The 17,500-nt window shown below is 38.0% G+C and overlaps 4 protein-coding genes across 4 annotated transcripts in view; 2 read left to right on the top strand and 2 right to left on the bottom strand.

Moving 5' to 3' along the window:
- LOC137973076 (hydroxysteroid dehydrogenase-like protein 2) overlaps positions 1–4,144 on the bottom strand; it is a 5,532-nt gene extending 1,388 nt beyond the window's left edge. The window contains exons 1-7 of the mRNA XM_068819809.1: positions 4,068–4,144; positions 3,801–3,964; positions 2,712–2,880; positions 2,370–2,414; positions 2,147–2,250; positions 1,914–2,015; positions 155–352 (exon numbers count right to left, since the gene is read on the bottom strand). Of these exons, the coding sequence (XP_068675910.1) occupies positions 155–352; positions 1,914–2,015; positions 2,147–2,250; positions 2,370–2,414; positions 2,712–2,880; positions 3,801–3,964; positions 4,068–4,081 (796 nt within the window). The 5' untranslated portion in view covers positions 4,082–4,144. The remainder of the gene's footprint in view (positions 1–154; positions 353–1,913; positions 2,016–2,146; positions 2,251–2,369; positions 2,415–2,711; positions 2,881–3,800; positions 3,965–4,067) is intronic.
- A 1,953-nt stretch (positions 4,145–6,097) lies between these two features.
- On the bottom strand, positions 6,098–12,685 carry LOC137973079 (hydroxysteroid dehydrogenase-like protein 2). Its single transcript, XM_068819812.1, has 9 exons — positions 12,557–12,685; positions 12,287–12,450; positions 11,129–11,297; positions 10,989–11,033; positions 10,110–10,213; positions 8,647–8,748; positions 8,375–8,572; positions 7,811–7,990; positions 6,098–7,032 (listed from the first exon to the last, which is right to left on the bottom strand). The coding sequence occupies exons 1-9, from the start codon at positions 12,589–12,591 to the stop codon at positions 6,833–6,835; spliced, it is 1,197 nt and encodes a 398-aa protein (XP_068675913.1). The 5' UTR covers positions 12,592–12,685; the 3' UTR covers positions 6,098–6,832.
- On the top strand, positions 12,671–15,622 carry LOC137973080 (centromere protein P-like). Its single transcript, XM_068819813.1, has 2 exons — positions 12,671–13,163; positions 14,192–15,622. Exons 1-2 carry the CDS (start codon positions 12,671–12,673, stop codon positions 14,683–14,685), a joined length of 987 nt encoding a protein of 328 aa, XP_068675914.1. The 3' UTR covers positions 14,686–15,622.
- Positions 15,623–16,033: 411 nt separating this feature from the next.
- Positions 16,034–17,500, top strand: part of LOC137973175 (ectonucleotide pyrophosphatase/phosphodiesterase family member 5-like) — an 8,752-nt gene continuing 7,285 nt past the window's right edge. The window contains exon 1 of the mRNA XM_068819937.1: positions 16,034–17,149. Coding sequence (XP_068676038.1) covers positions 16,355–17,149 — 795 coding nt within the window. The 5' untranslated portion in view covers positions 16,034–16,354. The remainder of the gene's footprint in view (positions 17,150–17,500) is intronic.

Genomic DNA, 17,500 nt, shown 5'->3' with positions numbered 1-17,500 from the left:
TACCCTAGGACCCAACGCCTCCCCCCCCTGCCTACACCCCTGAATGTAAAGAACTCTTGTTTACGTAAGATTGTCCGAGTGAAAATTGTTCCCCCCCCCTCCGTAAGTGTGGCTTCAGCGAGTGCCAACCCTTTCTTCTGAAGACAAGTCATACCTGGTACGCAGGAGTAGGGTTCAAAATCAGTGACTCCTACATCCCTAAGGACATCCTCATCAATGAGAAACTCTCCAGTCCTAGCTCGGCTGTCTCTTGTTAACACCACATATGCAGCATCTGCCATGATGTCATCTGTACGACACTGTGCCAGTGCGTCTTTACCTCCAAGCATCTGCATGGCTGCAGTAGCTATACCTGACAAGAGAGAGAAATGATCCTAGAATATAAGATCCACTAATATCTGGACAATTTATGCAAATTATTGTCTCTTGTAGACATCTCAGAAATTCAGGTGGCCCCCCATTGGATTCAGACCCGTGACCTCTGCGATGATGAAGCAATCAATGCTCTACCAACTTAGCCCTGGAGCAACACAGTTGGGAGCAGGTCAGTTTGTTGGGCTCATGTCTTCCCATGAAAGGACTTCATGAAAGAAGTGTGAATACGTAAGTAGCTATACCTATTACATCATGTGACCAGAGTGCTAAGAGAATTTTTTTAATCTTCCACTCCCACAACTTCCTTAAATTAAGGATGGTTCCTAGAGACCCAAGCATAAGCACAAGGAAGATATGAAGGTCTACATATTAACTTCCAGTTAACTACTTTTGTTTGTTGTAAAAAAAAAAAAAGTACCAATAATGAATTATTAAAAACTGAGTTTGCAATAATTATTAGTATAAATACACAGGTGATTATACAAAATCGCGCGCTCTCATTGGCTCGCTATCTCGGATTATCAGCCGATAATCACCTAGACGGACAAAATGGCTGCCAGTAGTCGTTTTGCCACTGTAAGTGAAGATGATTTTCGCGTTGAAATGTTTTTTTTTCTCTTTTTTGAAATAATCACCTGTGTATTTATACTAAAACAATTATTCGCCTCAGGCTCAGTGATTTTAGGTAAATATTCACCTTGACTTCGTCTTGGTGAATATTCACCGATAATCACTTCGCCTTCGGCGAATAAATGTTAATGATAGTAGCGCATAAAATTATGCTTGTGTTACTAATGAAAATGAGACCTTGCAGAAACTACAGCTTCGAGAAACATAACCTGCTAGAAAACTACGTTGCTATACAAAGAAGACATCAGTCCTGTTAAGCACTGCCTGTGTCATTGAAATCTATCTCATATCACCTTGATGCAACATTGGCCACCATAATCTCTTCCTGTTAGAACATGTCAATCGTAACATTTTTGTGATAAAGTTTGTGTTCTATCAGACACTATAATTATGTTGAAAGGAAAAATCCTAGTTGATCAGTGAGTATTGTTGCATAATATCGCCTCATTTAACATCCACTCAAAAGCTACACGTACATGTATGTCCCCATTTAATATCCACTCCATTTAATTAAGCAAAGTTCTTAATGGTATAATTATTTGTATCTGCCGTGAAAAGATGGCCAATCTGCACTTGGATCGTCACCATCCTAATTTTTGCAATATTGTTTGGAATCTGTCTCAGTTCTTAGAAAAAAGTACTCGCACATAATACCATTATAAAATTTGTAATAATATTGTTTAAAGATCAGAAAGTTTTCAAATTGACAAAAAACTATCAAACCTTTAAACCAAAGTGAAACAAAGTACTTTCAAAATGCTGACAGACATAATAACTGGCTAAAAATTCTGTATCAAAATCCTGGCACAAGATGCAATCAAGGTTCAGTTTAATGCAAAGAAGACTCAAAAAAGTAGATAAATCCTTCTAAGATCTTACCAACCACCAATACTTTCATCACAAGATACCTGTTTTGGGCCATAAAGCATTGACTGAGATTCCATCATCCTTAAACTCCTCTGCCATTCCAAGTACACACATTGACATTCCATATTTTGCCATTGTGTATGCTGGTAACAAGACAAGAATGATTATTATCCTTAATCACAAACTTGAAAACAATAAGATCACTTTTGAAACCATTTCTCTCAGAGATAAAAATCATGAAAATCTTGATTCCCCAAAAAGACTCAAGACTTACCGACATGATTCTTAAACCAATGCGGTTTCATGTTTAATGGTGGACTGATATTTAAAATATGAGGATTCTTTCCCTTCTTAAGATATGGTAGACATGCTTGGGAGCTAAGAAAAAAAAAAGAGAATCATGATTTAACTCCAATAATGGGAGAAGGGATGGTGCAGTGGCAAGAGCATGCTTCAATTGTGTGAATCACCCCAAGAGGTTTATCACCTTGACTCACCATAAATATGTTCCTCTTGCATTTATGGAATTCATAAGATCATATCTACATGTAGGAAAAACGTAAAATAGTTATTGCCACATTGCAATGTTACTGAGACTGTTGCTGAAAAAAATGTAATTTTCTTTCACAAATAACATAAATTTTATGAAATTAATAATTATTTCTAAAAAGTATTCAAATGAAAGCTACTAAGCATTCCTTTCATGTAAGGCTGTTTATTATGTTGTATACGTTGGTTCTAACTTCAATGGGAAAAATTATCATGTGTGAGCATTCACGAGAAAGCTACTAAACAGAATTCCTCCTGGTGTGCCTCTGGTTTCCTCTACATACTCTAACCTTTTCATTGGTGTTTCTAATGTTCCTGTTAAGCTTATAGCACTGGCATTATTGACAAGTACGTCAATACCACCAAATTTCTTCACTGCTTCTTTTACAGCCTCATTCACAGCCTCTTCCTCCCGGATGTCGACTGCATAAGGGAGACACTTCCCACCAGCTTCTTCAACTAAAAAGAAAGTCAATTAAAGAGATGACAGTTTAGGTCAAGTGTCTTCTTCATGCAGCATAATTATTCAGTGCAAAAAATCCCAAGTTTTCTTTGAGGTGTATGACAATTCAAACATAAATTTACTTCTCAGTGCTTTGCAAATATTGCAATTTTTTTCAGGCAATTAATTGATCAATTCAAGGGATAGATCTAGTGTGGGTTACAGATCTCTCACCACATTGAGTCAGGGTTTTCTAAGTAAATTATTCTGGAACAAGGAAAGGAAAGGAAAGTAAGTTCATTTAAGTGTCAGGTCATTCCAGCGCTGGAGCACAAATTGCGGACTCTGTAAACTGAAATCAACAATTAATGCAAATCGAGTCAAAAGTTGGTTTTTAAGGGGGTGGAAAACTGGAATACCCTGAGAAAAACCTCTTGAAGCAGAGTAGAGAACCAAAAAACTCAACCCACATATGATCTTGAGTCTGCATAAAAGTATCAATTATTGTTTGAACCAAAAAAAAAAGGTTTCCATGGTATTTAACACTGGTTAGTGCTATCCATGCTTCGAACAACCCGGGCCAGGACATTAGGCAACTAGATTTTATCAACAGACCATTTTCGAAATATTAAATATTCAGCTTGATAGTGAGGCAGTGAGGACAAAAACAATAGAAACACGTTGGAATGAATGTGAAAAAATATTTACAAATCATCCACATTCCTTTGTCTTTCTCCTAACTGCCTCACTATCAAGCTGAATTTTATTATATCGCAAAAGGCCTTTTGGCCACCAAATAAAAACCAATTAATAGGGGATTACGATTAGGTTATTAGGTCTATCGTGCAATTAATTGCTATGATGCAATGTTTGCATGACGAAGCAGGTTGAATAATTGAGCCCATATCACAATTTTCAAGCCATTATCATAATTTACCTTCCTTTGCTGCTGTGTAGATAGTTCCAGGTAGCGTCGGATGAGGTTCGGTTGTCTTTGCAGCGATGACGATGTTCGCCCCATCTCTTGCTGCTTTAAGAGCTATCGCCTTTCCAATTCCACGGCTTGCGCCGGTAATAAATACAGTTTTTCCGGCTAGTTTTCTGACCAATAAAATAATAGACGAATATGTAATTAGTTCAACTTGTGAAAGAAAAATTTTTATCGCTGAAAAATACCTAAAAAATAGTAAACTTTTACACTCACCCCGTGTTTAACATTATGAATGGTCTTGTCAAAAGCCCGCACTTGGTCAGCACCTTGTTGCTTACTACATATATCGGAGCTCAAAAGTACCGATCCGGCGGTTGACTTTCCATGGTGGTCTAGGGGTAAATTGTTGGTCTTTTTTGAAGCATTTAAATTGTTCTTTGTTTTTTTTTCTCATTACCTTCTGTCAGCTTAGATCGTAAACAGGTGTTTAATCATCCTTGGAGACCCAGGGGCAGTCAGTCGGTACAGGACAACAAAATCACCGGCAAAATCGGGACTGGCTAAGGTTTCCAAGTCATATCAGTCCCAAGTTCATCCCGACCCGCCTGACTGCCCCCCCCCCCCCCCCCGCTCCGCACCCGGCGGGAACTCCCACATAAAAGGGACGGGGGCGCTCATTGTACCTTTTGGGTGTTAAAAAAGCTGTCACCTCTTAACGTGTTCAGCCTCAAAAGGTCCACAGTGGGAGCTTTAGCGGGATTGAGCCGATAATTGACATATTTTTAATTTTGTCTAATTAAAACCCATAATTTGGTACCTCGTAAGGGTAGAAAAAAAAAATCATGCCACGCCCACAAGACAGGATTTTGGTACCTCTTAGGGGTTCACTTCAACATTTCTGACGAGCACCCACGTCCTTTTTATATGGGAGTCCCCCTTCCACTGGGGACTGCCCTTGCATCTCACGAGGATGAATCCAACAAAAAGTAAATGTTTTTAGGCCAAGGGTTAGAGTAAGTTGAAGGTTTGGGTTGTGTCTGCAGTGTGTTTTCTTTACCTTTACTGTGCTGCCTACATTTTAAACTGATTGAGTGGAAACACTGAGACAATGGTTTTAAGAACCAGCTAAATTGTCACTTTGTCTGTAAACAAATGGTTCCAACTAAGAAATCGGCCAAGAATACCAGTATTTCCCAGAGACAATAATTGAAGATAAAGACAGAAAAGCGATTGTGTGACAATTGGTACGCATTTTCAGTCTTTGTTATGTACCCAGCCCGTAGTCTGGTAGTCACGCAACACTCCCTCAAATATCAGCAGCCATTTCGTTGGGGGGAGCTATGTGTGACATAACAAAAAAAGGCTGCAAAGGAGACTACAGGCCTCCACACCAGAAAAAAATCTGACCCATCCAACTGCAGACAATTTTCTCCCAATCGTGTGACACAAAATTCTTGAACATATGCAGTTATATATATATATATATATTTATTAAAAACTGAACTATGGATATCAGATTTCCAGCATTTTTATTGGCCTGCCGGACACAAGCTATCAGTTCATATACCTGCTGTGCCCAATATGGTCAAGGACTGCATCAGCAATAAAGCAAGCTGAAACATTTTTGCAGCTCTGAGATAAAATGGCCAAAAAAGGCCGTTTTTGGACCAGAATTGACCAAGCCAGAAATCGATGCTTTGGTCAACAATACTACCCCCGGGAACACCAAAGAAGAGTTATAGATGCTGAGTTTTAATAAAACATATTAAAAAGGATGGGGTTACCATCAATAACAAACTGAAGTGTCCAATTGTTTCTTCAACATCAGCTGAATGTTCACTTGATTCTATGTACATGTACATTGTAACCTCTGGAATTGCCTCCAGATTGTTAGCGAAACGTCATTATACATAAACCCCTGGTGTGACTCAAATTGAAATACAGCGTATGCATGAACAGCTCGAGACCCTCGTCTGCTGATAGATGTCATGTTGGAAGGGTTCAAGGCTAAGCAGCATGTTTCTGCTCAAAGGATTACAGTGGATTTGCAAATCACGGTCACCAACGAGACAAAAGATCATGGTTGGGATGCACTGAGAAGAAGAAGGAAGGCTAGATTTTTCAACAACGTATAAATTAAGCAACAACTTAATTTCAAGATCTTAATCCAGCACCCTGAAGACTGTACAAGAAGCCATGCACTTCTTCATGCTGATAAGGATGTTTTTAAGTTTTCATTTTTTTTTCCAAAGAAATTTTGCTTACTGGAAGTGCTTCCCAAAGAATGAGATTTTTAAGCTCAATTTATCAAAGTTTTTAAAATAATTTATTTTAGTATTTGTTTCCTTTTCTTTCTTTTGTAAAAAAAACACAGATTAAAATATTAATTGTCTTCAAAGAATTATTTACCCCAACAGTGACATTTCTTGTTTACAAACATTGACATCACATTTCTTTTGATATTTAAATTTGCCACCCATGGAACATAAGAAGTCATTGTTTCAACAACCAATTAGGTTCTGGTTGGCATATTAATAACAATGGGTGACGTCAATGGGTGAGAAACACTGCTACATATACAAAAACCATTTACCTTTATAGAAAGAAAACGATTTTGTGACAAGTTTGTAAATGTTGAGTCAACCCAAAATAATTGAAAATGAAACATATTCACCACAATTGCACGAAAAGAATGCAAAAGTGCTTCCAAAAATTCTGAATTTTTTAACTGACACAGTAGGGGTCATGCCTACTTTTGTTACTGTCTTCTAACACTCCCAAACAAAGGTCTTTGGTCTCCTTTGCCCACAACTTTATCAGATTCCTCAAAATTTTAAAGTCACAGAGATATGGACCCAATAACCTCTCAGGGTTGTCACATGCACGGTTGCATTCTTTTTCCTTTCTCAGAACAGCTACATTTTCATTTTAATTGAGTGAACTGTAGGTAGTCTCTGAATTATGGAGAAAACAAGTGGTATTTGTGCAGATCACTATTCTTAAAAAGATTTTCGTTTTTTTTTTCCTTTCACTGATTTTTAAAGTTTGGATTTTACTTTTCCCATAAGCTTCTGAAGATGCATAGCTAATATCTTGTGCCCTTTGATTTCAAGTCTATCCAACATCGATAACTGCAAAGGATTTAGATGTCCTTGGAACATTCTCACAAAATCTTCAGAGTCCATAATCAAGGTACAACCAACTTCCCCACCAGGAAATGAACCACTTCCAACACTTCCTACAATGTCAAAAAATCAACTGTCTTTAAATAGTCAATGATAATATTATTGTACTTTTCTAATAATTATTATTATAGTGCAACCTCTATTAAGTGGCCACCGTCAATTAAACGGCCACTTTCTAAAGTTCAGAATTATCTGTCACTAAAATGCTGTATTTGATACCTCTATTCAACAGCCACCATTAAGCGGCCACGGCTCCTTTTCGTTGCTGCAAGGTCATTTTTTATTGCTCTTTTACCTCTATTAAGCGGCCAGCAAATTATCGTTTCAAGCAAAACAGTGACAGGAAGAAGACAAGAATACAATGGGTGATGACTAATAATGACAAGAACTGCAATTTAATCTCCATTGTAATGACAAGTCACAAGCTGCAAATTGTATACACTTGGCCATCCAGTTATTTTAAGTAAATCGTCCATCAAAAGCTAATGAACCACAATAGATTTTACAATGACTGTTGGTGTAAAAAAAAAAAGGTCTAAGTTTTGTTTCATGGATTTTTAAAATCTCCACATAATAATTATCGATGGCAGGATTTTATGCTGTCACCACTGCCCCATGGATCCCACAAGACTGTTAATTGCATGTACAGCATAAATAATAATCTTATTGTTCCTGATGTATGGGTTTGCTAATTGACCAATAGCCTACTGACCAGGCTAATTTTGGCTGGACGACTCTTATTTGACTGAATGACTCAACAACTTTCCGAATAAAACTGACCAAATTGACTGAGTGACTGACCAGCTGCTCCAAAATTAAATTAATGATTACCTTCATTGTCCTTCAAATCAAGATACCACACTCCAGGTTCTTTTCCTGACAAATGAATCTCAAAGACACCATTCACAATCTGAACAACCTCCTTGCTACAACAACTCTTTATTGCCTCAAAGACCTCTGTCACAGCTACGCCTGGGCTACCTGAAGACTCACTTCCCATCATTACAGCCTCTGAAAGCGAAACAGATGAAAAGAAAAAAACTAATAATAATTATTTTGCTTCCATTTGAGGTAGATGAGGAAACGTTAGTGCAAATGACTCCATTTCATGCCATTCTAAATTCACAAGGATGCTGTACCTGTCAGAAAATAAAGAGGGGCACATTTTGGAAAAAACTAGTTAGCAAACACGATAGTCCACATTAATGCCCATGTTGACTCTTTATTTTCAAGGCATTGCAAATGCAGTTGATACTTTGTTTATCTTTCAGAGGTACTGTACAAACAAGTAAATATGTTACATAAATGTTACAACATGTGAACAATGGCAACAGCAAAGATTCTCCTGTATATCAGGCAAGTTCCACTGTGCAGTATTAGTATATTGTCTTTCACCTGGTGATACTAAGTATTGGGTGAAGTCCATGATTCCTTCTTCGGTGAGAACCTCCTCATCATAAAGAAACTCCCCAGTTCTTTTTCTACTGTCTCTTGTCAGCATGACATATGCAGCATCAGCCATGATCGAATCTTTGCGGCAGTATTTCAGTGCTTCTTTGTCATACATCACCTCCACTGCAACAGTAGCAATACCTATTGACAAAAAAAATAACACAGATGCCCAAACTTGCATATGACACCTCAAAATGAATTCATAAACAACATACCTTTCTTGGGCCAAAGGGCATTGACTGCTATTCCATCATTTTTGAATTCTTGCGACATGCCAAGGACACACAAGGTCATTCCAAACTTGGATACTGAGTATGCTTTTAAAAAAACCAAACAACACAATTAAGATAGGTACACTACAGGGTGTATGTGCTTAATATCATGGTTAGAGTGCTCGCCTCCGGATCGAGTGGTCCGGGTTGGGGTCCTGGCTGGGGACATTGAGTTGTGTTCTTGGGTAAGACACTTTACTCTCACGGTGCCTCTCTCCAACCAGGTGTATAAATGGGTACCAGCAAAATGCTGGGGGTAACCCTGCGATGGACTTGCATCCTATCCAGGGGGGAGTAGAAATACTCTTAGTCGCTTCATGTGTCTAGGTTTAATTACATATTTCTATACACCTTATTCCAAAATGGCTACCATCTTAATATTCTTTTGTTGGTATTCAAATTAGCCCTTCTTGCCTCATTTTTAAGCTCAAAAATCAAAAGAATATTTTATCTTGAACGAGGCAATAAGGGCCAATTTGTATGCACATAAATCAGCAGTCATTTTGCAATAAGGTGTATTATATATTGTATGATAGGAATCCATGAACAAGAGAGGCCATTAGGATTTAACCCAAATCATACAAATTAACTCTGGTTTCAATTAATAATAGGGAGCTTAAGCACGCGTGTTTTGGAGACGCGGACGGCAACCAGAAAAGAACATTTCGTGTTCCAGGACAGTGGTTTCTCCCACATTTTTACACTAATCATCTCTAATGGAGAAAAGATACTTGGCAATGTAAGTCAAAAGGGAAAACAGCTCACTTCCCGTTGCCGTCCGCGTTTCAAAAACATGCGTGTTTAAGCTCCCTAATAATACTATAACGGCAACAGAGAATGACTTCAAGGTATTCTTATCAGTTTTTAGTCAGCACCGCCTTTACATATTACTACTTGATAAAACTCTACTGAGGATGAACAGCTGTAATATACCATCATTATTAAAAGCTGAATTACACATATCAGATTTTCAGCATTTTCATTGGCTCGCCGGACACAGGCTATCAGTTCATATACCGGCTGTACCTACATATGGTCAAGGAACGCATCACTAATAAAAAGAGCTGAGAACATTTTTGCAGCTCTGAGAAAAAATGGCTGACAAAAGCCATTTTGGACCGGAATTGACCACGGCAGAAAAATAAAATCAACATCGAAGAGTTGTTGATCCTGAAGTTTTTATAAAACAAGCCCAAGTAGAATAATTCTTATTCTACTTGGGCTTGCTGGATATAAAATGATTATAACCAACATCCATCACCTCATAATTATCCAACGCACCCTTGTAGAATAATATTGTTAATTAACCTTCCAAGAACTACACTTGTAGTAATTAGTTGACCCTGGGTATTTAAGCAAGGTAGTGAGATTAATTAAAATCACCCAAAACATACATACCCACATACCAATGTGGTCTTTAAACCATTCATGTTTCATATTCATTGGCACAGTAATGTTCAATATGTGAGGGTTGGATGCAGCTTTGAGATAAGGAAGGCAGGCTTTGGAACTGTGACAAAAAACACTCAGGGTCTGACTTTTATTGTGAAGTTAAAGCTTCAGATTTTGAAAGTGTGTTTGCTTAACACCTGTCTGGCAAAAATTTGAGCTTTGATTTTTATCCAGAGGCTGTTTACTTTGAGTGTAAATTTTGGATTTCATGGTCCGCCATTACTCACGCTCAAAACTGCCTGACTGGACCACAGTAGGTTGGGTCTACGGAAAAGTGACGTTATTTACTCAATAGCCTAAAATTTCAGCATGTAAACGCAGTTTTTTATGTATACAAAACACAAGTTTAAAAATCTGAAAGCCTGAAACTCCCACGCTGCATATTAATTCAGTTGAATACAAACGCATTGCATTCTTAATCCTTTCACCCCTAAACCAGCCTAAACCAGTCATAGTTAGTATTTACTCTGTTGAACGCCAGATGATTTTACTCATCAATGGGGAACCCCCAGGAGTCAATATGCTAACGAAGTGAGTCTTTGATGTTATATTCTCCTCAACCCAGCTCTCTCAAGATTTTAAAGTTAGTAACGGCGGACCATTAAATAGAAAAATTCCAGTTCAAAATATACAACTCTGTTTTTGAAATTAAGGCTTAAAACTTGGGTTACAGTACTTAGTGTTTAGTTGACATAGTTTTGAAATCCAAAGTAAAAAAAGATTTGATTTTTGATCATAGTACCACTTTAAGATAATGAATGCAGTTATATGCACGTACCGGTGAAAGCAACAAGGAAATTGTTGACATCTACATACAGGAAAAAGAAACTCACCATAGATATGTCCCTCTGGCATTAACATTACTCATCAAGTCATACCTGGAATAATGAAAAACACATTGACAACAATCAATGGTCAGTCCACACATTTGCTTACCACCACTGGTCTGTTACATGTAGTATTTTCATCTTACTTTTTCATTGTCGTTTCCAAAGTTCCTGTCAAATTTATGACACTCGCATTGTTGACAAGTATGTCGATACCACCAAATTTCTTCACCGCTTCTTGCACTGCCTTATACACAGCTTCTTCATCACGAATATCCACAGCGCATGGTAAGCACTTCCCGCCAACCTCTTCAACTGTAAAAAAAAGTGTCCCCCAAATCTATGTATAATTAAGCGGATCATGCCTATCTTTTGTATCTAACCTGCACAAATTATTTTATTCACCAATCCTTTAAGGTGGCGAAATACGAGATACAAAAAACCCTAAACTTGGCGCGCAACATTGTTTCCTTGCAAGTTTGGGTCGATGTTTCGCGTTTTTCACCTTGCATGATCAACTTGTCGCGCAACAAAAACATTTGTTGCGGGTTGAAGAAAGTTGTTGCGAAAAGTAGAGCGCGGGTCTACTCTGAGCAACAAATTTTGGCTTTGTTGCTCGTTTTTCATCAAGCTCACAACTTGTCGCACAACAAATGTGCTCGTGTACCAGCAAATCAACAAATCAGCACCCTGCATTTCTTCAACCTGCAACAAATGTTTTTGTTGAGAGACAATTGCTTAAATTGTCCAGATAAGTGTGAAGATCACTTTTATCTTTCGTATACATAATAATTACTATAACTAGCACTTAAATACACACATTAAGCTCATTCATGCATAAGATTAATTTCCATGCATACAGTGTGATTGACAAAAAAGAAACGAAACACGAAATAATCAAAGGAAAGTGTGCACAAGAGCAACGATATTGAAAAGCGATAAGTAAAGTAAAGATAAGTAATTACATACACTGGTTGCAGGAATCGAACGGGGCCGAAACCCTGTAAACACCCCCTTGGGGCGCCCATGGTACGCCTACAACATTGCTAATATTAATGCTGACAAATGTTAAATGCCTGTAAAGTACTTACTTTACCCTGGGTGACAATGACGTTCTTTCTAAGGACCATGAAAAACGCTAGGTGATTCGGAGTAAACGATTAAGAACGGACAAAATTTTACCTCAAAAATTCTATATTCCTCTGGCAACCAAGGTAAATAATTATTTTAAAGCTTACCTTAAAATCTCGAGGAAAATATCGCAATATTCTAATCTAATCAACTTCAACAGTACTGGTCCGCACCTTCTTTTGCTGCAGTATAAATAGTTCCAGGTAGCTTCGGATGGGGCTCAGCTGTTTTGGCAGCAATGACGATGTTCGCCCCATCTCTTGCTGCTTTAAGAGCTATCGCCTTTCCAATTCCACGACTTGAGCCGGTTATAAACAACGTTTTCCCGGCTAGTTTTCTAAATATTGGGATACGTGAAACTTAATTAGATAAGAAGAATAATTTTCAAGGCCTAAGAAAGCTAGAAAGGTTCCGTTTTCGAGGAGAAAAATAACAATTTCTACCCTGTGTTGGCAATCATTCTCCATTCTCTTTCCATCCGATAAGTAAAGAGAGGTCAGCGCCCTTCATTACAGAGCAGCCTCGTTCCTGGAGATGTTTAGCGCCAATTTTTCAAGATGGCAGAAAAACTTCAAATGGGACGCAATAAAAGAAAGAGAGAAAAATATATTAGTCAGGAGTCCGTAAAGAAGAAATCAAAGGAACCAAAAGAATTAAGGGAGCTTGCTCTTAAAGAGATCGCTAGTCTTAACGATGAGATTTGTCATTTGGAGGACGAAATAGATCAAACAGAGTACACATCTGCGGGTCAGTATACTATTGAAACATTACAAAGGGTGACCTCTGACCTTTTGCGAAATGTTCAGCCTTCTTCATTGCAAGAAAATAATGGCAACGAAATTGAAAAAGACATTGATGCCTTACAAAGTCGACTTAGTTCACTGGAAGCTTTTACGGGAATCAAATTTGTGGAAAATAGCATCTCAGTGTTGTCCAAAACGCAGAGTACTTCAGTTTTGCTCCGTCGATTATCGGGCACTTGTCACGTGATTCCATTTACTGTTGAATTTGAGGTCCAAGAAGATGAGCAGAGAAGTTCTACTTGTTCAGGTATACCTGTTTACAAATCGTTTCCTTTTTTACAAACTGGCAGATTGGGAGTGCCGGCTTTGAAGGAACATAGGCTTTTGCAATAATATTAAAGGGTTGGGATATTTTCTCCGAAAATGCTGACAAAATTGACCTCTTCAGCTATGTTTTTCTTCAACACATAAATATTATTATTTGTATTTCTGCCATCATCAAGGGGTCCAGATAAAAGATACACATTCAAAGCCTAGTTTATGGATGTCCTATCTGGTTACAATTTACCAAAACACCATGAAAAACCTTTAATGTTAATGTTGAAGACATTTGACGTGTAAAGTTATTCCAAAAATTTCATCCTGACATTCTACAAGAAAAAACTACATTCCATTTGTTTTTCAAGTTGTCTGACAGTACAGAGGATTTCACAAAACAACATTAACTAGGAAACTATTTGCTTGCCAACAGCCGTAAGGAAAACTGAAATCTCCCAAGGGCACATCATACCTTAATTTCAGCATCTAGTACGCCATTTGAAAACCTAGCTGTTTAAAAGTAAAACCAAAACATTGCACTTGTGATATAACAATAAGTACCAAGAGTTAAAAATTCTGTATCCAATTCAATTTTTATTTGCACCATTTTAGTATTTCCTATTAATTACAGCATTACAAAGGTATATACTGGTACTTCATTGAGAACAATAAAGAAAAAACGTTTCTTAAAATTGGCCACAGTGACATGCCAGTGTTGCTCTTTATTTTGCCAGTCAGAAACAATGACTACATACTGTAGTTATCTTCTTTCACTTTGCACATTTTCATGCAGACAAAACACAGTGAAACGCATGACGTTTCCATTGCTTATCGTTTCCCAAAGTCTCCTATCATCTGGCCTAAAATCTCCCTTGAATGCAGGAAAATAATAAAATAATTATTATGTACTTCTCTCGTTCAAATGTCATCTGCTTTAATTTATGTGTGACAAATGAATGTCAGACTTTCAAGGTAACATTCTTTGCCTTTTGTTTTGTCTTACATGTACATGAAAAGACTCTGCATCTGTTGAAGAAAACAACACAGTTTTGAATAGACTTAAAATAGATGTCACAGAGCCTCTTGCCAGTCAGGAACTTTCAAAGTTCATTCAAGCGACTGAAAAAGACAAAGCCTTGCAACCATTCTTCATTGGATTAATACAATATGCTGAATGGCACAAAGATAGACAACGGACATTTCAGCACTTTAAAATGAAGTACCCTGAAACTGTTCAGTTGGTTGGCATGCCAACAGGAAGCCAGGCAATACAACTGCAGAATAGAAATAAACCTGGACTTGTTTTCATGGTATATTGGAGACTTGACATAGATGAATCTGGCCAAGTTACGCCGGATTTTCAAGTCCATGCAGTGGCACCACTAAAACAAACTGGTCAAAAAGACAAGCATTCTTTACTAAGAAGTGTGCCAGAACAATTTCAGAAAGTTTTGCCAACTCTTGGTTTTGAGCAGTCCATTGAGTTGGTGATTGGAATCTTATGTAGATAATACAAACATTCTTTTTTAATTTATTTATTTCACCATTCAAACCCATGCTGACTCATCAAATTTTAATCAACAGTTTCGTTTTTTAGTGCTGTCAATCAGTAAAGCGAAACACATCAAAGGGTGTCATTGTGCATTTTGATTGGCTTATTTAAATCAGCTTGCTTGGTTTCTCTTTTGAACAGTACACATATTGTCACTGCCAGTATGACTGGCTGCGGTAAAACAAGAAGCGTCACAGTTAGAGGATTTCTTGTGTACATTTATTGCTAAACTTTTGCTCACTTAAAGCATTTGAGGGTTAAGACACCTGCAGAATCTAGGTATTACCTTAATAAACAACACAACATGAAAGTACTGCTCAGTAGCTTTCATTTAAATGGTCACACTTTAGGATTACACTCACAGACTCAAAAGATAGAACCACTATGTACAGCATAATAAACAGCACCACAGGAAAGTACTGCTCAGTAGCTTTCATTTGAATGGTCACACTTAAGGATTTCACCCACAGACTCAAAAGATAGAACCACCTTGTACAGCATAATAAACAGCACCACAGGAAAGTACTGCTCAGTAGCTTTCATTTGAATGGTCACACTTAAGGATTTCAACCACAGATTCAAAAGACAGAACCATCTTGTACAGCATAATAAACAGCACCACAGTAGAGTACTGCTCAGTAGCTTTCATTTGAATGGTCACACTTTAGGATTTCACCCACAGACTCAAAAGACAGAACCACCTTGTACAGCATAATATACAGCACCACAGTAGAGTACTGCTCAGTAGCTTTCATTTGAATGGTCACACTTTAGGATTTCACTCACAGACTCAAAAGATAGAACCACCTTGTGCAGCATAATAAACAGCACCAAAGGAAAGTACTGCTCAGTAGCTTTCATTTGAATGGTCACACTTAAGGATTTCACTCACAGACTCAAAAGATAGAACCACCTTGTGCAGCATAATAAACAGCACCAAAGGAAAGTACTGCTCAGTAGCTTTCGTTCCACCTTGTACTGTACAAGACCATTTGATTCCTCAATTTTTTTAAAGAACTCAACTTCCGCTTTGCCAATTTAGCTGCGACGGCTATGTTGGCGATTTTTCTGCAGTGTCGCCACATTCAGCTTATACTTTATGTACTCGATCAAACACAGCTGAGCTTTTCTAGAAATTTTTTGCTCATGCAAGTGCGGCAGGTATTCACGAGATGCGCTGATAACTAACTGATATCCAGCTAAAAAGGATCTTCACGCCTATTGGGAGTATGAAGAAAAAAACCCGGTTTAGATTGAGTACTTCATAGTACCGGTACCATTCCAGCTGAAAAGTTGACCTGGGGGGAGGGGTGAGGAAGTTACTGTGTCAGAGGTTACCAAATTTCTAGTCGATTTCACTTACGGTCCAAAAATTAGCACTACCTTGTGCAGTATAACAACCATCGCTTAATTAAACGAAGTAGTAGCTTTCATTTTAAAAGTAACACTTAAGGACTTGAACTTTATCAAGTTCTCTATTGCCTTGTTAATATCGCGAGTTTGTGTTTTTGTGACGCCAATATTGGCACTATTTGTTGCTATACAGGCCATATTGTTTCGCATTCCAACGAAATTTCACAGTTTCAACCACTTCAATAGCCGTGTTAACCTTCATTTTGCAAGCCTTCATGTTTGCGTTTTTTTTCGCGGGTCTCTGGTGTCTGCCTTTGCTGCTAGCATGCATCGTGTCGCGAATTTCAGCAGCACAATCTCCCCTGATTATAGTTTCGATGGACGCCCTGGACTGGCGAATTCTGCGAAGTCAAGTTGCTAACACACCGAATTTCGACTTCATAGCTCAAACCGGCGTGAAGGCCGAATATATCAAGAACGTTGAACCGATTTTAACGTGGCCGAACCACCACTCTATTTTAACGGGTCTCTACTCGGAAAGCCACGGTATCGTATCGAACATATTTTGGGACCCTGTCTACGAAGAAATGTTTGTCTTCGGATACGACTGCTCTTGCTTCGACCCAAAATTCTACAACGACTCAGAACCAATATGGCTGACTCTCCAAAAGAACGGCGGCCGAAGCGCGTCGTATTTCTGGCCTGGAACTACAAGCTACGCAGAGAAACCCACGTACCACAAAAAAGAAACTTGCCTTTTGGATTGCAGAGCTATACATGCAAAGGATTTACCGAAGTATAGAAATAGGACGTTGCCAGGTTTTCCACCATACGTTCATTGTGCGTTTAATTTTAGCATTCCTTGGTCCGACCGTATAAATCAGGCGATAGAATGGCTCCTTTTGGACGAACCTCCGCAGTTTTTGGCTTTATACTTTTATGTGTTAGATAGCATAGGCCATCTGTATGGTCCCTACTCGCAACAGTACAGAGAGACCTTGGAAAAACTTGACAGAGATGCGGTGGGACTTTTGCTAAAACGATTGGAAGAGACTGGGCTTCTTGAGAAGGTGAGATTGAGTAAATCCTAATCATGATGAACACGCATTTTTGTTTTTTTGTTTTTTTTTTTAACAAATATATTTATTTCAACAAAAAGAGCACTACTTACACAATTACTTACATCATTTACACAAATTTACTTGCATCAATGGTAAATAAGGAACTCAACTACTTACAAACTACTTACAATACGATACTTACACTTACAGAGCAGTACTTACACTGCTTACGGACAAACAACAGCAACTAATGGGCGAAAAATAAATAAATAAATAAACATACAATTAAAAAAGTGGCATAATGACAGGAACAGTGCGCTAAGAAAGATAAGGAGACAGTATCCATTTTTTTCTTAAGAA

This window comes from Montipora foliosa, chromosome 10 (genome assembly GCF_036669935.1).
Source record: "Montipora foliosa isolate CH-2021 chromosome 10, ASM3666993v2, whole genome shotgun sequence".
NCBI lineage: Eukaryota > Metazoa > Cnidaria > Anthozoa > Scleractinia > Acroporidae > Montipora > Montipora foliosa.
The sequence above is the reverse complement of the archived record's forward strand: the minus strand, read 5'-3'. Positions and strand labels throughout refer to the sequence as shown.

Excerpts from the sequence above, each read along its gene's own strand:
- LOC137973079 (XM_068819812.1), bottom strand. The coding sequence starts at position 12,591 with ATGGAAAGAGAATGGAGAATGATTGCCAACACAGG. Across the intron at positions 11,298-12,286 it reads TTATACTGCAGCAAAAGAAG|TTGAAGAGGTTGGCGGGAAG; the intron begins GTGCGGACCAGT and ends TTTTTTTTACAG. Across the intron at positions 7,991-8,374 it reads CCAATACTTAGTATCACCAG|AGGCTGTAATGATGGGAAGT; the intron begins GTGAAAGACAAT and ends TTTCGCTTTCAG.
- LOC137973080 (XM_068819813.1), top strand. The coding sequence starts at position 12,671 with ATGGCAGAAAAACTTCAAATGGGACGCAATAAAAGAAAGAGAGAAAAA. Across the intron at positions 13,164-14,191 it reads GAGAAGTTCTACTTGTTCAG|ACTCTGCATCTGTTGAAGAA; the intron begins GTATACCTGTTT and ends GTACATGAAAAG.